This window comes from Ascaphus truei, chromosome 2 (assembly GCF_040206685.1).
Source record: "Ascaphus truei isolate aAscTru1 chromosome 2, aAscTru1.hap1, whole genome shotgun sequence".
NCBI classification, from domain to species: domain Eukaryota; kingdom Metazoa; phylum Chordata; class Amphibia; order Anura; family Ascaphidae; genus Ascaphus; species Ascaphus truei.
This window is the reverse complement of record NC_134484.1, coordinates 79,811,573-79,830,195: the sequence shown is the minus strand read 5'-3', so window position 1 is coordinate 79,830,195 and position 18,623 is coordinate 79,811,573. Positions and strand designations below refer to the sequence as shown.

Here is an 18,623-nt window from a genome sequence, read left to right as displayed (position 1 = left end):
GGAGAAAAAGCTAGGCGTCATAGGAGTGCTGTAGGGGAAAGATTGAGTTGGGCAAGCAGGGAGACACCCACATTATATACAGATGATTCTAGTAAACGTCTAAACCAGAGGTGGACAACCTATTTTTCAATGTAGCCACAGGTATGGTGAATGAGAAGTGAAAATCGCCACACCATGTGAAAATTGAGAAATTAGGTTGCTCAATCGAACATTTAAAACACACACTTTGTCTGCTTTACTCACCTCAGCACTATAACCTGCTGCTGGTTCACTTCGTTGACTCATTCATAAAGCAGAAACCAGCACACGCCGTCAGGAAAAAGTTTATTTTACTGTGGGAGCTAACAAACTCAAATACAGCACACTTTCATAGCCAATTCACCACTTGTGGTTGCCTACCTTGGGTCTAAAGACTAAATTAGAAAGGCAGGAGTAGATAATATAACAATAGTACAGACTGGAAACCCCTTTAATGCATGCTTGCTAATGCAAGAAGCCTGACTGAATGGGAGAGCTTGAATTAATAGCTACAAGGGAGCAGTATGATATATTATAGGTGTAACGGGTATTCCCCCCCCAATCGCAAATATATTGTGGGTGCAAGGAACATATATTGTTACCAGGTGTGGTGCATATACCTGCAGGCTCATAGGAGGCCTGAGCCTCCGCTAGTGAGAGCCTGGGGTGAATCCTCTGGAACGGTCTCGATTTCAGCGCCTCCACCTATGTAGGATTCTATGGAAATGTAGAATGACCCTAACATAGGAACCCACCCAGAAACCACATACACCAGTATTATGGATAACAGATTTACTGAATGAATAAACGATAACAATACATCACAATTGTACTCATAACATCACCACCATATAACATCCCCACAGTGCCCACAGCCCAACCCCCTTTGTCCCGTGGTCAGCGCTGCCACTATGTGTTAACAGAATGTTATGATCTTTGTTGGTGCACGTATAGAGTACCTGCCGAGTGCTCCTGCACTCGGGCCTGCAAGGACTTCACAAAGGATCAGTCGTAGGATGGCGTCATGTGATCGCCAACCGGTCTCCTTGCACGCGGACCGCCAGGGGCGATCCCAACCTCAAAACAGTCTCTGCGGACCCCAACTTGGATCCGAACCTCTTAGCAGGAACCGCAGCGTCCGCTGTGTCCCTAGCTAATCTACCCTACTGTGACAGGATTCCTAACATAGGACCTTTCTCTACAGCACTACGTGACACGCGCTATACTATAGGCCGTCCCTACAGCACAGCAACCTGTAATGGCTTTGGGGAAACTCCTAGGGATTTACAGGGGTTAATAACCTGTCCCACCCCCTTAACTCTTCAAAGTATTGACTACTACTCAACTTATCCCAGCGCCAGCAGCAACAAGCTGTGACCCACTGGATGCTCGCAGCCAAAGTGCTGAGCAACAAGGTGCCTGCCTGTCAGACCTCACGGCACTGACAATGACAGCACTACACTAAGGGCAGCGTCCCTATCTTGGGCGTCTACCTACTGTTGGCTAGCCTAGTGCAGATCCTCTCCAGAATTCCTGACCTCGTTAACAGGCTATCCCTTCAGGCATCCTACCCCTAGCGCTACCTCAAGGTGACTAGAACAGCTATAGCCCCTCTCCAGACCCACTAACTTAATGGGGAGTTGGGGCCTACCTGGGGTGTGGGTACCTATCTGGGTGCAGGAGCTGCACTCACTCCCCGCACCTTTCCTTCCCTCACAGCTCCCGGACTCCAACTGACTGCGTAGCTGCAGCCCAAACAATGTATCTCTTCTCTTCTGCCAAGTCATCCTAAGCCCTATTGGCTCCCTGGCATCACGTGGTGCGTGCAGAGGCTCATGGGACTCGTAGTCCCTGCTCAGAGCCTTCCCTGGTAGGCTAGGGCTTCGCGGGCTTTCTATGCGCTTTCCTGCACATGCGCAGGCTATCTGGGGCTGCCTCACTGTTCCCTGGCCTCTCCCTACACTCGCGCGACTTCTCCCTAACTCTGGGGCCTTACCTGCGCCTGCGCGATCACTGCGCATGTGCGAGTCTCTCCTCAATGGCGGCGCCCTCTTCACTAGCCGCCGGGACCGTAGCGACGCGACCGCGGCCTTAGCAACGGCCCGATCACGTCCCTGGCAACCGACCGCATGCAATAGCAATTTACTGTCTAATCAGAGCAAGATATGTGATATTAGACATACATTAAACAGTTTATTGTGTTGCGTTCCTAGCCTTGCTTTTTAGATAAATGTAATGCCCTTTCCAGTTTTAGGCCTTAAACCAAAACCTCGAATACCATACCCTTGCAACAGCATTTTTGTAAGTGCATACCTTTTAATTGCAGTGCATACATGTCTATACTGACAATATGGCTCACGACTGGAAGCACCTACCAGAGACTTTCAAAGCCAGTACCAGGCTAAATTCTTTCAAGACTTCAGCTGTCTCATTTTAATCTGGTCTGTAGCTGTTACATACGCCCATAACATATATTATCTTTAACTGTCCATGCAATGTCGGTAAATTGAATATATACAGTGTATATATATATATATATATATATATATATATATATATATTTACAACTTAATGTAAATGTAGCACGACAGTAAATCGTGAAGATTAACAGTTTGTAAACGGTTATAAAAAAAATATGAAAATCTATTCCCCCCTGACCTGCATTACAGCTACAGACACGAGTAGTTGGCATAGCTAAGGCAGAGGTTGAGTGTGGGCGGAATGATGTGACACATGAGATGATTGGGAGAGAAAATGACCCTTTCCTGGGGTTTTTCAGTACATTCATGTATAATATAACTTCTTCGTTCATGTTCACAGAATGGTTATTGAAGTTTGAAAAGCGTTATGAAATCTTATCTTGGTGATGGCTCCTTGTGTTCTTGGTCATGCCTTTAACTTTGTTTTTTGAGACACTCGTAGGATTTTTTGTATACCTGTAAGTTTTAATATATGGAGCAAGCTATACTTTATCGGGACAATATACCAATAGTATACTGTATGTTGGTTTGAGATGGCAAAACCTTCATGGGCAATTGAGAATCGGCACATACAATTGATAGTCACTGCAAAACTCTGCTTTCTTTACAATTAATTTTGTGTTACTGTATTAATGCAGCAATCCCAACAATTTTGTATATTTATTTATTTTTTACATTAAAGGCAGGGCATTTGAAATTAAACCACACTATTTTTAGCTCCCAGGTTCCAGATATACCAGTTTAGTTACCGGAGTTCTTGGCCTTCAATAGGGAACGGGATCGGCCCCTATGGCGGATATAGAATAAGCCCCTTAAATGGTCTGAGATGCTTTGACGTCATCCCTCCGATAACTGTGCGGATTCCTATTGGCTCGCCGGACCAGCAAGATTTGGCATCCGCTTTGATTTCACTAAAGGGAGGAAAACACTGACCACTCAACTGGTATGTATCTAAAAATAGCTCGGTCCAGCTCCGGAGGCCTCGCTCACTCAATTTCTGTGTTTAAACAAGGAAACAGAAAAAAAAAAAAAAAGTAGGTGGGATTGCTGCTTTCATTAGTGTAGCCGCTATAATGCAGCTTTTTGTATATTATGTAATGCTTATTTTTGTGCTTTTTCTGTTCGGATTTAAGGCTTTAATCTGAAAGCAGTTAAACAGATTTTGCAGTTATATTGCTGGGATAAAGTGAGAAGGGTTTGTAAATGCACACGGTTATATGTGAAACTTGTATTTTGTTTCATACAGTCTAAACAAGAGGTGCGCAAACTGGGGGAGATTTTCCTGGGGGGGGGGGGGGGGGCGCAGGCGGTTGCAGAGGCCCCGCGCTCTTCCCCAAGGCATTTCATGCCGGGGCATCGCGTGAGGACTCTGGAACTCTCAACTTACCGGCATTCAGAAGCGTGGTGATGCATCACCATGGCAACGCGGCGTCAAACGTCACATGACCCCGCGGCATCATTTGACTCCGGAAAACAAGGTAGGGTTGAGCGCGAGCGGCGGGGGGGGGGGCAGAGCCAATAATTTGCGCACCCCTGGTCTAAACAAAATGTAACTGACGCATACAGCTATCCTTGATGGAAGAAGCTGTGGAAAGCATCAAGTTAGTTGGTTTTAGGATATTTGTCTGAGTCAGATTTATTAGGCTGGTTGAAGTAGTGTCATTTCTTAAATTCAATTTCAGGATTAGGAAACCTTACTGACTGCAGACTGGCAGCAATCATATTAAGATTTGATACTCAAGTTGCCAAACTTCAAGAGAAGAGGGAAAGAATAACTTTTTGTTTCGCCACCATTTCAGTTCGCACTCTCCCTTGCCTGCGCCCCCACTCTTTACATGCTCTCAGGTTTCACGCGTCATATGATGTCACAACGTCATGTGACGTGTTGCCATTTAACCCCGCCGCGTTGTCATTGCGACACGTCACTGAAGAGCCGTCTCAGAGCAGGTATGGGATGTTGCAGAGGCCTCGCTCTTCCCTCGGCATTTAATTTATATGCCTGGGGGAAGAGCGCAGGGGCTCTTCAACTGCCGCCCCCCACTCCCCCCAGAAAATTCTGCGCACCACAGTTTGCGCACCCATGTTTTATACCAAGGGTGGAGAACTCTTGTCATCGAGCTACAAACAGGTTAGGTTTTAAGGATATCCCTGCTTTAGTATCCTTAACAGACATGTTGCTGGCCCTTGAGGACAGGAGTTGGCTACTCCTGATCAAGATTAAAACCGCAACAGTAAAAGCAGCAGCTTCCACTAGAGCGCTTGTGTCTGCATGTCAGAAGTACACAGAAATTACTTGGCTCCAATCCTTTTATTTTTTTCATAGTGAACCATGTATGTAAGTCTTTACTACAGTGTTTTTCAACCGGGGTTCCTAGGAACTCTTGGGTTCCCCGGGCATCTCTGAAGGGTTCCCTGCAATTTTCAGGTCATTTGAAAAATGTACCAAATCCAGAAGAATTTAGAATACATCTGATCACAGGGTTGGGGTTCCTCTGAATATCACTTAGGATTCTTTAAACAAATAAAGGTTGGAAACCACTGGTTTACTATATAGCTGAATAAATTAGAGTGAAGTGAGTACCAGATAAAGACGTGAATCACTGCCTAGAAGATCTATGTATATTTTTCCCTTTTCATGCAATCTGGTGATTTTGCGTATTATCAGTTTAATAAAAAGAAAGATAAGTCTGACTGTTTTCCTACAATAAAATCAGTGTACTTATTTGTATACATATTTATTTTGATAGTATATTATTATTGATAGTGTGTAAATTGTAAGCTCTCTTGCCTTTCAAATGCTTTCCTTTTTGTTGTTGTTGGAGGAATACAGAATTTGAGTAGAATATGCACATCCATAGTGAATATGGACAGAGAGAGAATAATGACCAGACAAGATTCAAATGGTGATGAGTTTTCTAAGACAACCGTAGATTCCAACTAAATTAGTTTTTCTTTTTTTTTAAATGTCAGCTGTGGGCACTAGCAGGGAAGGGAGCCTTTTGCCCACCCAACCTCCACATCCGAGACCCCAGCAACTCCATTTACCTTCATAGTTCCTGTGTCGGTTCTCTCATGAATTGAAAGCTGGGTGGTGAGGAAGCCGGCAGGTAGATAGCAGCTGGGAGCACAGGCCACGCTGCGGAGGGTCGGAACCCAATCGTGACCAGCCGAAACTATACTCTTACTCCCTTCGACTCCCAGCAAAGGCTACTCTGGTTTCCACAGGCATGCTGCAGCGAGCGTGTTTCTGATCTCCATGGGTCCCGGAACATCTAGGTAGGAGATTAGGCCAGGGGTGTCAGACTCTCTGCATATGATGGGCCTGATTTAGATGTCATTATACCTCATTCGGGCTATACATACAATCCATTTTCAGAATATGCAAATAATACATAGTAGGATGGTTGCATGTTAGATGTATGTTCCCATCCTTGCCAGCTTCTCCCCCCACATGCTACTCTCCTCACCCGCTTCTCCCCCACATGCCTCTGAACTGCTTCTCTACATGTTCCCCCTTTTTCTCTGCCCTCTCACTCTGCCCTCATGCTGCCTTTCTGGCTCTTCCTCCCCACCCCCTCCCACCCGCTGTGCCTTTCTGGCTCTTCCTCCACCCCCCCCCCCCCTCTCCCACCCGCTGCGCCTTTCTCCTCTAACTTCCCCTCTCTGCACACTCTTACCATCCGGATTATGGGACTGTGCTGCCAGAGGAGTAGAGCGAGCAGTGGCAGATTTCCCATTGGGCCCATTAGGCTGCGTCAAATGCCGCCATGCCGCCGCGTTACCATGGCAACAAGACGCTATGTGTCGTCGCTTTAGTACTGTCCGCCTCGTCATTTGACGATGCAAATCGGAAGGAGGAGGAGGGTGACAGAAAGGAGGTGGCGGGCATATGTAAATGCCTAGGGCCGGCGGATTTTCGAAAATCCGCCACGGAGAGCGTGTGATCTCGGTTTGAAGCGAGATCAGAGCAGAGTGGATGAAGCAGCGCACCTTCTCAGGAACTGAGACACGCTCTAGAAGGATCGCTCACAGAGGCTAACTGGGCACTACTATTGGCCCAGCAAGCTTGGCGATAGTTTCTGCTGCAGTGAAGGGCAGTAGCAGCTTGGAAGGTCTAAGGCTGCGCTTATAGTACTGGCCACGGCGCACAGCGCCGTCACAAGTACTTGAAGTCCGTCGCGGGTTCCCATAGTGGGCACAAACGCAACGCGCTGCGCAGTGACATGGCGACCGAAATCGCTGAAGCCAAGGATTTGTCTTTGGCCAGTGAAGGTAGCGTGACGTCAGCATCATTTGAGCGGTTCAGCCAATGAGGCGAACCGCTTGTGTGACGTCACGGGCCACGCCCCCTGTTGCCCTTTTGAGGTCTCCTGCAGCAAGTGCAACAATCGCAATGGCGACGGTGACGTCACGCAGTTGCGTTGCTGTAGCGATTACTATAAACTCAGCCTAAGAGACAGCACAAGCCACTTCCCGACGCCAGCTCTCTCCCCTCAGGTTCCAGCGAGAGACATATAAAGATGCTACTGGTCCTGGTCTGTAGGCCGGTTGGAGGCGTTCGAGCCGCAGGCCTTATGTTTGCAGCCCTGCTCTAGGCAGTTTAAGGGCAACTGCAGGCAGGATATGTCTGCGCTCGTGCATGGGGGATGAGCAAAGGGGCCTGATATCTTCCCACTTACCTTGATAGCGGTTTGTGTGTGGAGCAGTGAGGGGTAATGTTTGGGGGTCGTTGCACACTCTAGTCCCCTCACTGCCACTCTGTTGTAGCATGTTGCCCCTCCGTGTGCCAAGGGATGTGTATGATGGATCCTGGGGCGCTCGGCCGTTCGCTCCTGGTAAAAGAAATGTTTACTTTTTATGTAATATTATGTTTTTATTAGTTCTTTTGATTTGTATATTTTTTTCCGAACTCCCTCTGATCGTAGAGGGCAGGTGTGGAAGCACTTGGGCATGTTCCCTTGACCTCCGGGAACCTTTCTTTGCTGGGCACAGGAATCGGGATGATAGCAGACAGAGGCAGGTAGTCAAAAAGCAGGGCAGCCAGTCGCCTGAATTTCACGAATGTGGAACACTGTTTTTTCTTCATATTTTCAAATGTTGCATCTTGTATGTTCTCAGTAAAGTGCGTCATTCAGGTATGACGCTATAAGTACAAAATAGTAGACGGTTGCATTCATATGTTGCAGTATCTGTCATTCAAGTAAATTTCATGGGCTTGTACGAATAATCCCCATAGAGTGCAATATGTATTGCCATTTTTTTAATCTCTCAAGTAGTGTGTAATATCTGTCTCTTGCTCTGTGGCCACATTGTTTTGTCTGGTTTGCAATGAGGAAATATATATATATATCACCATCACCAAATGTACAGGGAATTGCTAGTAATACTGGGAAACTTGATACAAATGGGGATAAATGCATCAATTGCGAGAGGAGTCGCTTCCCTAAGGAACAGGGACACTTTGAGCGACAGGAGATGTAACTGGAAGTACATTGGTGGAACTAATTCTGTGTTTTATCTATTCCTTTCTTTTTGTTAGTGTCCTGTGCCAAACTGAAAAGGAAGAAAAATTGGTTTGGAACTACAGTTTATACAGAGCTGGCTGTTGATGGAGAAATTAGGAAGACTGCAAAATCCAGTAGTTCAAGCAATCCAAAATGGGAGGAACAGCTGACTGTGTACGTAGGGTTTTTTCTTATGATTTAGTGATTGTTTTTTTTTTTGGTGTAACGTGTGAGGTTTGTGCATCAGGGTTTTTTTTTTTTTTTTTTTTTAATATATATATATATATATATATATATATATATATATATATATATAATTGAGAGCTGTAAGACTTTTTACATAAATTATGATTTAAAAACAAATAATGAAAACACTGAACACTAATCAGTGTTGTTTTATTTTTTTACTATTTTGTTATATAGTCTCTAAATATTTTGGTCACGCAAAATCAAGAGTTCTTCTTAAAAGCAAGCCTTACTTTTTAAACAAAATAAGGATTTTTTTTTTAAAACAAATTTATTGTGTCAAAAAAAGCACACAGCCCGACGTTTCGACCTACTTGAGAATGACCTCTGAGTATGTCAAAGTCGTGCTGTGTGCTTTTTTGACACAATAAATCATTTAGAAAATCCGTAGTGCCTTGGATCATCTATGTTATCTCTATGCTCAGGATCTCTTTAGACAGGTTTTCCCTGAACCAGGAGCACCGGTACAAAACTGCAAGTATTTAGCTCTTTTTGATTTCAATATTTGGTGTGCAGCACTGCTATTTCTTGTGCATTTTATTTTTAAAGCCATTGAGACTGGTTAAGATGCAGAATTCTGTTAGAAAAAAAGCTTTTGCATAGTAACACAGTCCCCTGCAAGTAGCGGTTTGGTGACTTCTGTCCCTGGTTGATTTGAGCACAACTCCCGCAGTTTAAAAGCAGCCTTCATTTAGATTTTTTTCTTTTTTAAATCTTACTTTGCGGCTCAGCTTCCTGTATATCCAGGATTCCGTATATAAATTCATTTCTAAATGTTTTTTTTTTATGGTAATATCTATAAACTTGATAACAAAATGAGGGTTCCCCAAGCACACCTGCTATTAGATAATGTGATCCTGCTCAAAGGGGCCTTCGTGGACGGTCCCATAAAGCTAGGGGGGGGGGACGCACAAGATTTTTCCACGGGGGACGGATTTTTCCGGCGGTTTAAATTAAATGCCGGGGGATAGCGTGAGGCCTTTGTAACTTCCCTTGCGTTGTTTTGGGCGACGCGTCACTATGGCAACGCTGCGTCAAATGACGCTGCAGGGGTCACATTGCCATGGCAAGGTGACATCACATGACCCCACAGCGTCGTTTGACGCTGAAGACAAGGTAAGGAGGGGGAGAGCAGCCAGGGGGGCGCTGGCTGAAAAGTTTGTGCACCGCTGCCATACAAGAACATGCAATAAGAAATGTAGAGGAGGAGGGCACTGTGGTCTTGGGGACTATGTCTACACCTAGATAAAGGTTGCATGTAGCATTCGAAACATTGGTTTTCTTTGGCTTAATTAAATTGTTTCTGCAAAACCACAGTGTCGTCCTCTACATTCCTTCCTGCAATATCTTTAAACTGGACCCACACACAAATAATGCAAGTATTAGGTATGAGCTTTTGAGAACCAAATAGGTCTGCCTAGATTTGTTTTGATGTTATAAAGTTAATACTTGTTTATTTGCTTTCTCCTTAAATAATGTGAAAGGAAACCTTAGAAATGAACGTCATTTTGTTTTTGTGTACAGGAATGTAACGCCACAAACTACACTTGAATTTAAGGTTTGGAGCCACCATACTTTGAAAGCTGATGCATTGCTTGGGAAAACCATTGTAAACTTAAAAGAAGCCTTGGAAACGCATAATAGAAAATGTAAGTCATAACAAGAGGCTGCTGGAGATTTACAAATATATTTACAGAAAAGTGTATATGTTTAAACCTACTGTATATGTTTAAAAGGGTAAAAAAAAAAAAGGCAAATAAAAATAGCGCTTGTGGGTGCATTTGCACGTTTTGCATGTCTGCAACTTTCTTTCCCCATTATCATTTAGCAAACAGTGCAGCCAGGGATTCTGGGTAATGACATGCAAATGAGCACAGTGTGCCATCTTTCACTTCTTATCCATTTTAAAATGGAGCTCTATGAGCTTATGCCTGTTTTAGCACAGCCTTGGTTAAGATGCATAGCCAGTAAACCTACTCAGACAGCTTTTTCACCCTTTTGGGTCTCATCAGTCTGAGGCAGGTTATATTGGCTTTGCAATGTGCAGCTGGTATGTGGGTATAACCAGACATAACACAAGTTATGTGGAGTAAATAAAAGTGACTACCCTGCCCCATATAGTGTAAGGGTAAAAACAAAGTGATGGTGGCCTTAACATATCAAAAGTATACTGTAAGCATAAAAAAAACATTGAACATTTGTCCTGAATATGTTTGGAAACACTGTAATATGAATTTATGGGGTGTTAATATTATGAATTACACTGAAAATAGTAGGAGATATTTTGCTCTAACATACATAGCGGAACAGAGCAGTAATAAAGAAACCAAACAGTAATACATTGTAATAATACACAGTAATGTATTATACACAGTAGTAATAAAACTGCTTTTGTACACTTTCCCAAAGCAGAAGTCGGCTGTTCTCATTATCACAGATGGCATGGAAATAAGACATTACAGTAACACTGCATTCTCCTCCCCTCTAACTATTTATTTATTTTCTTTTTCTCGAGGTGCATATTTAATGACGAGGTTTTTCTCACACATGTGGTGCTTATGCATCCGTGAAGGAGGAAATGTATGTTATATTAGGGTGACCATTTTTTCCCCATTAAAACCCGGGACAACTGTTGCACGTGCGCACACGACCCACACCGATCGCCCATGCGCGGCTGGCAAGAGCCGATTGCACGTGCGCCGGATAGGCAAGAAAAAACGGGACGTTTTTGAAACTTTTTAAAAAGTCAACAAGACACCGCAATCCTGGAAAATAAAAGGGACGTCTGGTCACCGTACTGTATATACAACAGCAGACTTTAGGTCGTGGCATCGCCAATAATTATGACTGTCTTCATACTGTATCATACTACTTTATTCCAGAAGTTTTGAATAAGACACTTAATTAGGAAAGTGACCTGCATGCCTTATGGTATCAGACGTGCAATCCACTAAGGAGTGTTTAGATTTTCTTTTTTGTGCTGTAATCCAGAGAAGTGAATTTTGACTGTTCCTTGGAGATCAGCACTAACATTTTGTCTTTTCTTGCAGTGAAAAAGGTAAAAGAGCAATTAAAACTTTCCTTGGATGGTAAACATGGCACTGTACAGACCGGCGAGCTCACAGTCATTTTAGACGGTTTGATTGTAGAACCTGAATTACTCACAACTTGCAGTTCAGCAGCCTCTGCAGCCAGTAAGTTACATCTCGAAGAGTATCGGACTAAGGTTCATTCTGTTTTCTTTGTTAACAAAGAAAGGATTTACATTGCAGTCTCTTTCTGTATGTTTAGCAGAAATCCAGCAAAACGGTGATGCTATCCGTGAAAATGGAGAAGAACCCTCTTCAGAGGCTAGAACAGGGTATGGTATCATTGTTTTTGTCCCAATTATGACATTCGTGTTGCTGGTATGTATCGTGCACCAAATTCTGATTTTGTGTTCAACATTTTCGCGTCTTGCATATGTCATCAAATAAGTGCCACCTTCAAAGAATTGTTTAGTTATAAATAAACTGCTGCAGCACTCGGTCTGTACTTGTACATGTATAAAAAGGCTTCTGAGCAACAGTAAACATGCCTGCAAAAGTGTGATACTTAAGTGCGTTTATCTGGATTGAGTACAGTGTATATGCATTAGAATCTCATCTGTAAGACTGAGCACGGACCACAGCCACAAATGTCTTTGAGCATCATAAGCATGTGATCAAACTACAGTTTTAGCTGTAGATCAGGTTGATGTCATTCCACATGCATTGGTTTTGCTGACAGCATTATGACCTGCCTTGCGTGACTCTTGCACGAAGCCGTTCGAGTGGTGAGGAGAGTGACAGAACATAGAAAGTACTACAGCTCAACCCCCTTATAACGCTCTTCTTATGGTCCAAAGAAACACATCGCGTTATAAGCGGATCGCGTTAGAAATAATGTACAATTGTATGCATTGTACAATAAAGTATTTAAGATATCAATAATCGTGTTGTAAAGTATTCATAAATATGAAAATTGGGAGCCACGCTTGCATCGCGTTATAAGCGGATTCGCGTTGTAACGGATCGCGCTATAACGGGGGTGAGCTGTATGTTTGTGCTAGCCAAGTTGTTTTTTGCAAATCCAGTTGCTCAGCTGATGCATGTATGCAAATAAAAGGATAACTAGCTTAGCATGAGATGTGTGTAAAGCACTTTTTTTTGGGGTAACGAACATATGGTGTAATAATTACATAGTTTGAGATGGAGGCCAAAAACCATTCCTGTATCTGGTGCAATGAAAAACCTTGGCAGTAGCCGCTCATGTGATTGAAAAAATGGCTAACCGTGGAAACACGGCAGGAACCTATACTATATATAGTCCATGAGAACAGGCAAGAGAATGGCCCATGAACGTGGAGATCTATGTGCTGTAGTGTGACCTTAGAGAAAGGGAGGATGGGGGGGCGATGATGGGAGACCCGCTGTGATGCTGGTCGTCCGTCCCACCTTCACCACATCATCCCTAAAGGTCCCACCAAACAAGTAAAATATCCCATTGGCTCGGTGCTTGTGATAAAATATAGAAAATGAACACAAGAAAATTGAAGGTCCGTAGGATGATTCCCGAGTTGCCTGCTCTCTGCCAATGAGTGATGGCAAGCAGTGCACAGCAAAAATAGCAGAGGCTGGGCGTGAAGCTCCGAGAATAAAAAATAATAAAAAAAACATTTTATTATGCTCCTCTGAGCAAACATGTAGGTAAGATAAAGCGCCAGCTACGGCGTGAAACGCTTAGGAGATTCCATTTTTATTCGTGTTGGCTTGATGCTATATTAAACTTGTTTTCTACTTTGTAGGCGCTTTCACAGGTGTGAAACGCGTCAGGACTTGCCTGTACCTACATGTTTGCACATAGAGCATAATAAATGTTTTTTTTATTCTCGGAGCTTCACATTCAGGCTCTGCTATATTTCCTGTGCACCGATGGTTTTTTTTCCCCTCCATTGGATTCCCCATTTGCTAATAATTACATAGCAAGGGTGTTGTATTCTATATATACACTATATTAGTCCTGAAGAAAACTGGATGTTGTATGCAAGAAAATGTTCTATTCCCTTGTCTTGTAAGTATGTCTAAAGCATGGTGTGTACATGTTTAAGCTTGGGACGGAAACAAGACATTGCATAGCAGTTGAATCCATTCCAGACTATAGTATGAGAATTTTCAGCAATACAAGGGCAGGTCAACATTGAACATTGTAACGTGGAAGAACTCAAAGCTAATATACAGTTATTTAATTTCAATCCATAAAGTCCAAAAAACAAATGTATCTCAATCGGATAGTTGAGTGTGATCAATGGTGATGCATGAAAACATGATGTAAAACCCTGTTGCTGCCAGAAGGGGTCTGCTGTGCTTCTGCAGTGGATTGCAGGGACTTGGTGGTCCCTGTGGCAGCTAAAGTGTTTAAAATGCCGTAAACTGGGATAAATCGTATGTTTCTGAATCTCATTTTTCACTTGCTGCTTGTTTACATGTCACGTGCTGTAAATGATTAACTTTCTTTTGTATGCCGTTTGAAGATCTACCGGTGATGTTCCCAATGAACCAGCTAGTGAAATACCATCCAGCCACACAGAGCAGAATGCCTTTAATACACAAATAGCAAATGGAGACGACGCTCGCTCCCCGTCTCACGTTGCAGCCAGACCCCAAAATACACCAGCACCAAATCCGCTTGCTGCCCCGGCTGGCAATGGAACTGGTAAGCACAGATTATTCATTTGACAACAAGATAACAAAAAAAAAAAACTCCTTCTTCTGCCTGTTACAATAGTAATGCTTTTGACACCTACATAAAAAGTGCTGTTGATCAAATCATTGCTAGCAGTATAATCAATATAGGAACATTTTCTTTTGAGGTGGCATTTGTGTAATAAAAATATCTTGGCATACAAACAAGTTTCTGTCACAAGACCATGAGCCAGAGGATCTTAATTTACAACGAGCTTTGGATGTCTCACATTTAAAGGCCTGTTGATCCCCTCAGGCCTGAAGGACACTGCTCATTTTTTTTTTGTCACAGGCCTCTTCTGCTATGAAAGAAGTTCTTCTTATTGTACCGTAATGACAGATGACTGATTGATTTACAATATCATATAGAACTCCAGATAGACCAAGCGTATAAGTCGGCAAATGTGCAACTCCCGCTTACTTCCAAGAACAGAAAACCTAAACTCACAAGCGCACATTGGCATTTCCGCGTAAGAAGTATTGAAACCTGAACATTTCAAGGCCAAATAAACCGCACGAGAAGTAAGCGTGTGACATTGTTACACAAGTTGACTGTTTTTAATACAAACACCTGCTATACCATAGTCATATCATCAATAAAGGGTTAATTGCTCCGGATTCTTGAAAGTTGAGTCCTTATCATGAGGAAGAGTTATCTCTATTTCACTGGTTACAAGAGTTACTTTCATATTAAAATTTTAGTTTGAACGGAAATCGAGCAACAGAAGCAAAATGACATTACTTCTTGACTTTATATGTTTAATTATGCAGTCAAGCGGGCAAATGGTTTGCTTCTTTGATCTTTCTTTGCATTACAGTGAGACATGCCATAATTCATGTGTATTATAGCATACTTCAAAGACTTGGGAAAAAATGTAAATTTTAATGTGGTTTTAAACTATATGGCAATTACAACTGACTAACGCTGTAGAAAGTGGACAGTCCAGCCTTTGGTCAAAGTGGTAGTAATGTATGTAATGGGTTAAATGTAATGTCACTTGACAAAAAAAAATAACGACACAGGTCAATTTTCTATTTTCTGAAATTCTTTTGGCTACTTTGTTAAAAGCAATTGACCAAACAACTGGAAGAAGGGAAGAATTCCACAGTACCCATGAACAATAGGACTTTGTGGGGGTGATTTATTATTATTTTTTGTAAGAAAGCCGAATGCGATTATTATTTACAAATATATTTATATGATGTGTGGGATATCCACTTCATGGTTTCGGTGAGCACTAGGTCACAAACCAGTGCTTCACATAGCAGCCCAATGGGGCTTTCTGCTGTATCTCTTTATGGGGGCTTTCTGCTGTATCTCTTTATGGGGGTTTCAAAGGTGCCAAACTGCGTGTCATGCTGTTCATTACAGTTACACTAAATAATAAAAATATTTAAAAAAATAGGTAATTGGGACGGATAAACATATTCCTTGTTTAGTTTTTTTGTATAGATTATGTAAGGCATTCTTTCTCTCCTAGGTTCCCACAAGCCTTGTGCTGCGGAACAGAGTAACTATTGTCCTGTGGATAGCAGCCTGTCCCCTCTGCCCTTGTTCTGGCTTGGTCGATACTGTTCAGAGCTTTTCCCTGCTTCTGATCGGCGCTCTTGCTGCCTGCACTTAGGGGAATGGTGGGAAAGAGCTTGTAGTATTTATGAAGATGATGGAGACATTTGCAATTATACTGTAACCAATTTATTTTAACAAGCTTTACATTATATGGTTGTAGTGGGAATAGGGCTTTGCAAGAGTCAGGTTAACATCCATGCCCTTTGTCAGACCATTTAATCACACTGCTCTCCTGGAGGTGAATTACCTGATGGTAATTAAACTCCTTTAGTGCCCAAAGTCTCAAACCGAATCATGGTTTCAATGTATAAACAAAAACAGAAAGGCCAGCGCAAAATACAAAATGACACAACATATACTACAATACTTCAGTGGTTATGGTTTAAATGTATGTGTACCTTTATTTATATAGCGCCTGCAATTCATTAGAATGTTTGCCTGTTTTGTATACAGTAGCTACAATATTAATTTTGATATGAAAACAAACTGTACTTTCTCTCCTCCCTGACAACAAGAAAAATCATCCTTTAACATTTCTCTTTTTTTTTTAAAGTATATAATTAATGTATTCTGGTCCATTTCTGAAATTGATTCTTGTTCATTTTCAGTTAATGGCACTGCTGCGTCTGAAGCAAATAGCACATCTTCCCATGAAGCTTTAGCAGCTCCTGCAGGAGTCTCCGTATCAGACTGCACGGACAATACTAACGATACAGCAGGCGTACAGGCAACTAATACTTTAGATAGCAGCACATCTGCAGCAAACAGCAGTGCCAACGCTGCGTCTGATCAAGTAAGGGCTACAGACTCTGTCTCCTCTTCTGCTGCTGGCAGCACAAGCCCTGAAGCAGCAAAACCAAGGGAATCTTCTTCTGCATCTGTGGATCCTGTAACACAGCAGCCCAGCACCACTGCAGAGCCTTTGCCAACTGGGTATGCGGATATATTTTGTTTTTGTAGTCTGCTAATGATCACAGAGCAGAGTGCTGTCACATCTTTTCCAGCAGCACCTGCAGTGCAGAGAAATCTGTCCGACTCTCCTCTCGGGATCACATCATATGTTGCAATTGGCATGTTGTAATGCTGGTAATTTTAATGTACTGTCATTATAAGAGCACTGAATGATTTGTAAATAACAGGTAGCCCTAATCTATCTTCACATCTAAGCTTCACAACGAAGGCCGGTATAAATATGGATATTAGGTTCATGATTACTATGATTTGGATCAACATCAATGTAAACTCGCCTTTCAGTCTTAGTGTTTAATTATATGTGTGTCTTCACTCTCAAGCGTTTGTCACCTTGGAGCTTACTGTGCAACATTCCCTGGGGACCGTGCATGCTGTGTTCCTTCCGTATGTCACTGATAGCAATCTCTGACTATTCTCCCCTTATCTGTAGCCATGATAAAGTTTACATCAGTGTGTTTAATTTAGCTAGTCCTGAATATGCACAGTTTGAAAACAATAACATTTCTGAGAAAGTGAAATTCAGTTTTTATGTTCAGGCATGTTTTTACATGATTCTTTTTCTTTTACGTGGTATCTGTGCCTGTTTAGTCTCACCTCCTACTTTGAAACCAAACTTTAAATATTTCATACTTCCAAAGTTGTCAGTGAATTTCCTCCTAGGTTGTACTGTTAACTTCTTCCTTTCGTCAGGTGTAAAATCGTTAACAACATGTGAATATAGCTAAAGTTTTTGTAATGAGATTCTAAAACGTAACCAGCCTCTGTAATTTCCTAAATGTAATCCCCCTGACCTGAGATCATTCTCAGCTGATTTTTCATTCAGCAAGTTATTTTGGCGAATACATTTACCATTTGAATGTGTGCCTCAGATCAACACTTTACCCTTAACTGCATTGAAAGAAACAGGGAAACATTTTATTCTGGAATTTGTCACGGTCAGGTAAATTCAGCATACAAATAGCCAGGTTATTCTGAATAGATTACTAGAGGAGTTAATTAGATTCTAAATTCCCACAAATGTACCTTCGTATCAAAGTAATCTTCAAAAGTTGAAATTCCAAGAGTTTAAATAACCTTTGTACCCATTTCGCTGAACTGATTAACTGATTACCATCTTTGAGGAAGCCTCGCCAAGGCTAAGGGTCTTTTTATTTTAAAGCTCCCAGTAGCCAAAGATAGAGAACCCATGCATGTCCCTGCATGTCTTTCACAGGTCCCCAAAGCATCTCATTGACCCCGTTGTCACATAATACAGTGGTTAAGCTGCAAACAAGGATTCTGGGTAACCTAGTCGTTCTAGTTTCAACCATTATAGCTTCACAATTCAGATTCAGTGACCAAGCTGAAAATGTTGAGTCCATTAAGAATGGAAAGCTGTTTTTGACTGGGATCACTGATTCAGAACTTTTTAGACTTGGCTGTACAAATTGTGTAATGCAGTAGGCAAATCAAACACTATCAAATCTGTTAAAGTGCATGGACATGAAATCACACACCAATTTTCTCAATACAGTATGCTCAGCTAATGTTCTCATTTGGATGCCACATCCCAGAATCCTTGTCTTTCCCCTGGATTTCATACAAAATATTGTAAATTAATCGCTAATCTGGGAAACGTTAAAAAAAAAATCTGCAATCGGCGTGCGTGTGTGTGTGTGTGTGTATGTGTATATGTATTGTACGATATTTTCCTTGAGGCTGACCGAACGAATATTTGAATAGAACACAAAATACATTAATAATGTATTTTTGAATTATCAAAATTACAAAGTCTTATAATTGTCAATAAGATTTTACATGTCACCACTAATGATTTGCATATTTATAGATGGGAACAAAGAAAGGATCCACATGGTAGAACCTATTACGTTGATCACAACACAAGAACTACAACATGGGAACGTCCACAGCCTTTACCTCCTGGGTAAGGTCAAATTTATCAAATCATAGATGCAATAATTTCAGTTTAAAATATACGGGGGTGGGCGGGGGAAAGCAACATAGCCGTTGGGGCCGTTCAGTTGGAAGTTGCAATGTCATCAGGTGGTTTTTATATTGGCAGCCAGAGAAG

The 18,623-nt window shown here is 42.2% G+C and overlaps 1 protein-coding gene across 5 annotated transcripts in view; it reads left to right on the top strand.

Annotated features, from left to right (window-relative positions):
- Positions 1-18,623, top strand: part of WWP1 (WW domain containing E3 ubiquitin protein ligase 1) — a 133,332-nt gene that overhangs the window by 87,950 nt on the left and 26,759 nt on the right. For 4 of the 5 annotated variants that reach the window (XM_075582976.1, XM_075582978.1, XM_075582977.1 and 1 more), the window contains exons 3-9: positions 8,038-8,176; positions 9,773-9,897; positions 11,299-11,442; positions 11,540-11,609; positions 13,800-13,981; positions 16,189-16,513; positions 18,381-18,476. In XM_075582976.1, the coding sequence (XP_075439091.1) occupies positions 8,038-8,176; positions 9,773-9,897; positions 11,299-11,442; positions 11,540-11,609; positions 13,800-13,981; positions 16,189-16,513; positions 18,381-18,476 (1,081 nt within the window). The remainder of the gene's footprint in view (positions 1-8,037; positions 8,177-9,772; positions 9,898-11,298; positions 11,443-11,539; positions 11,610-13,799; positions 13,982-16,188; positions 16,514-18,380; positions 18,477-18,623) is intronic. The other variant, XM_075582981.1, reaches the window with a different exon arrangement.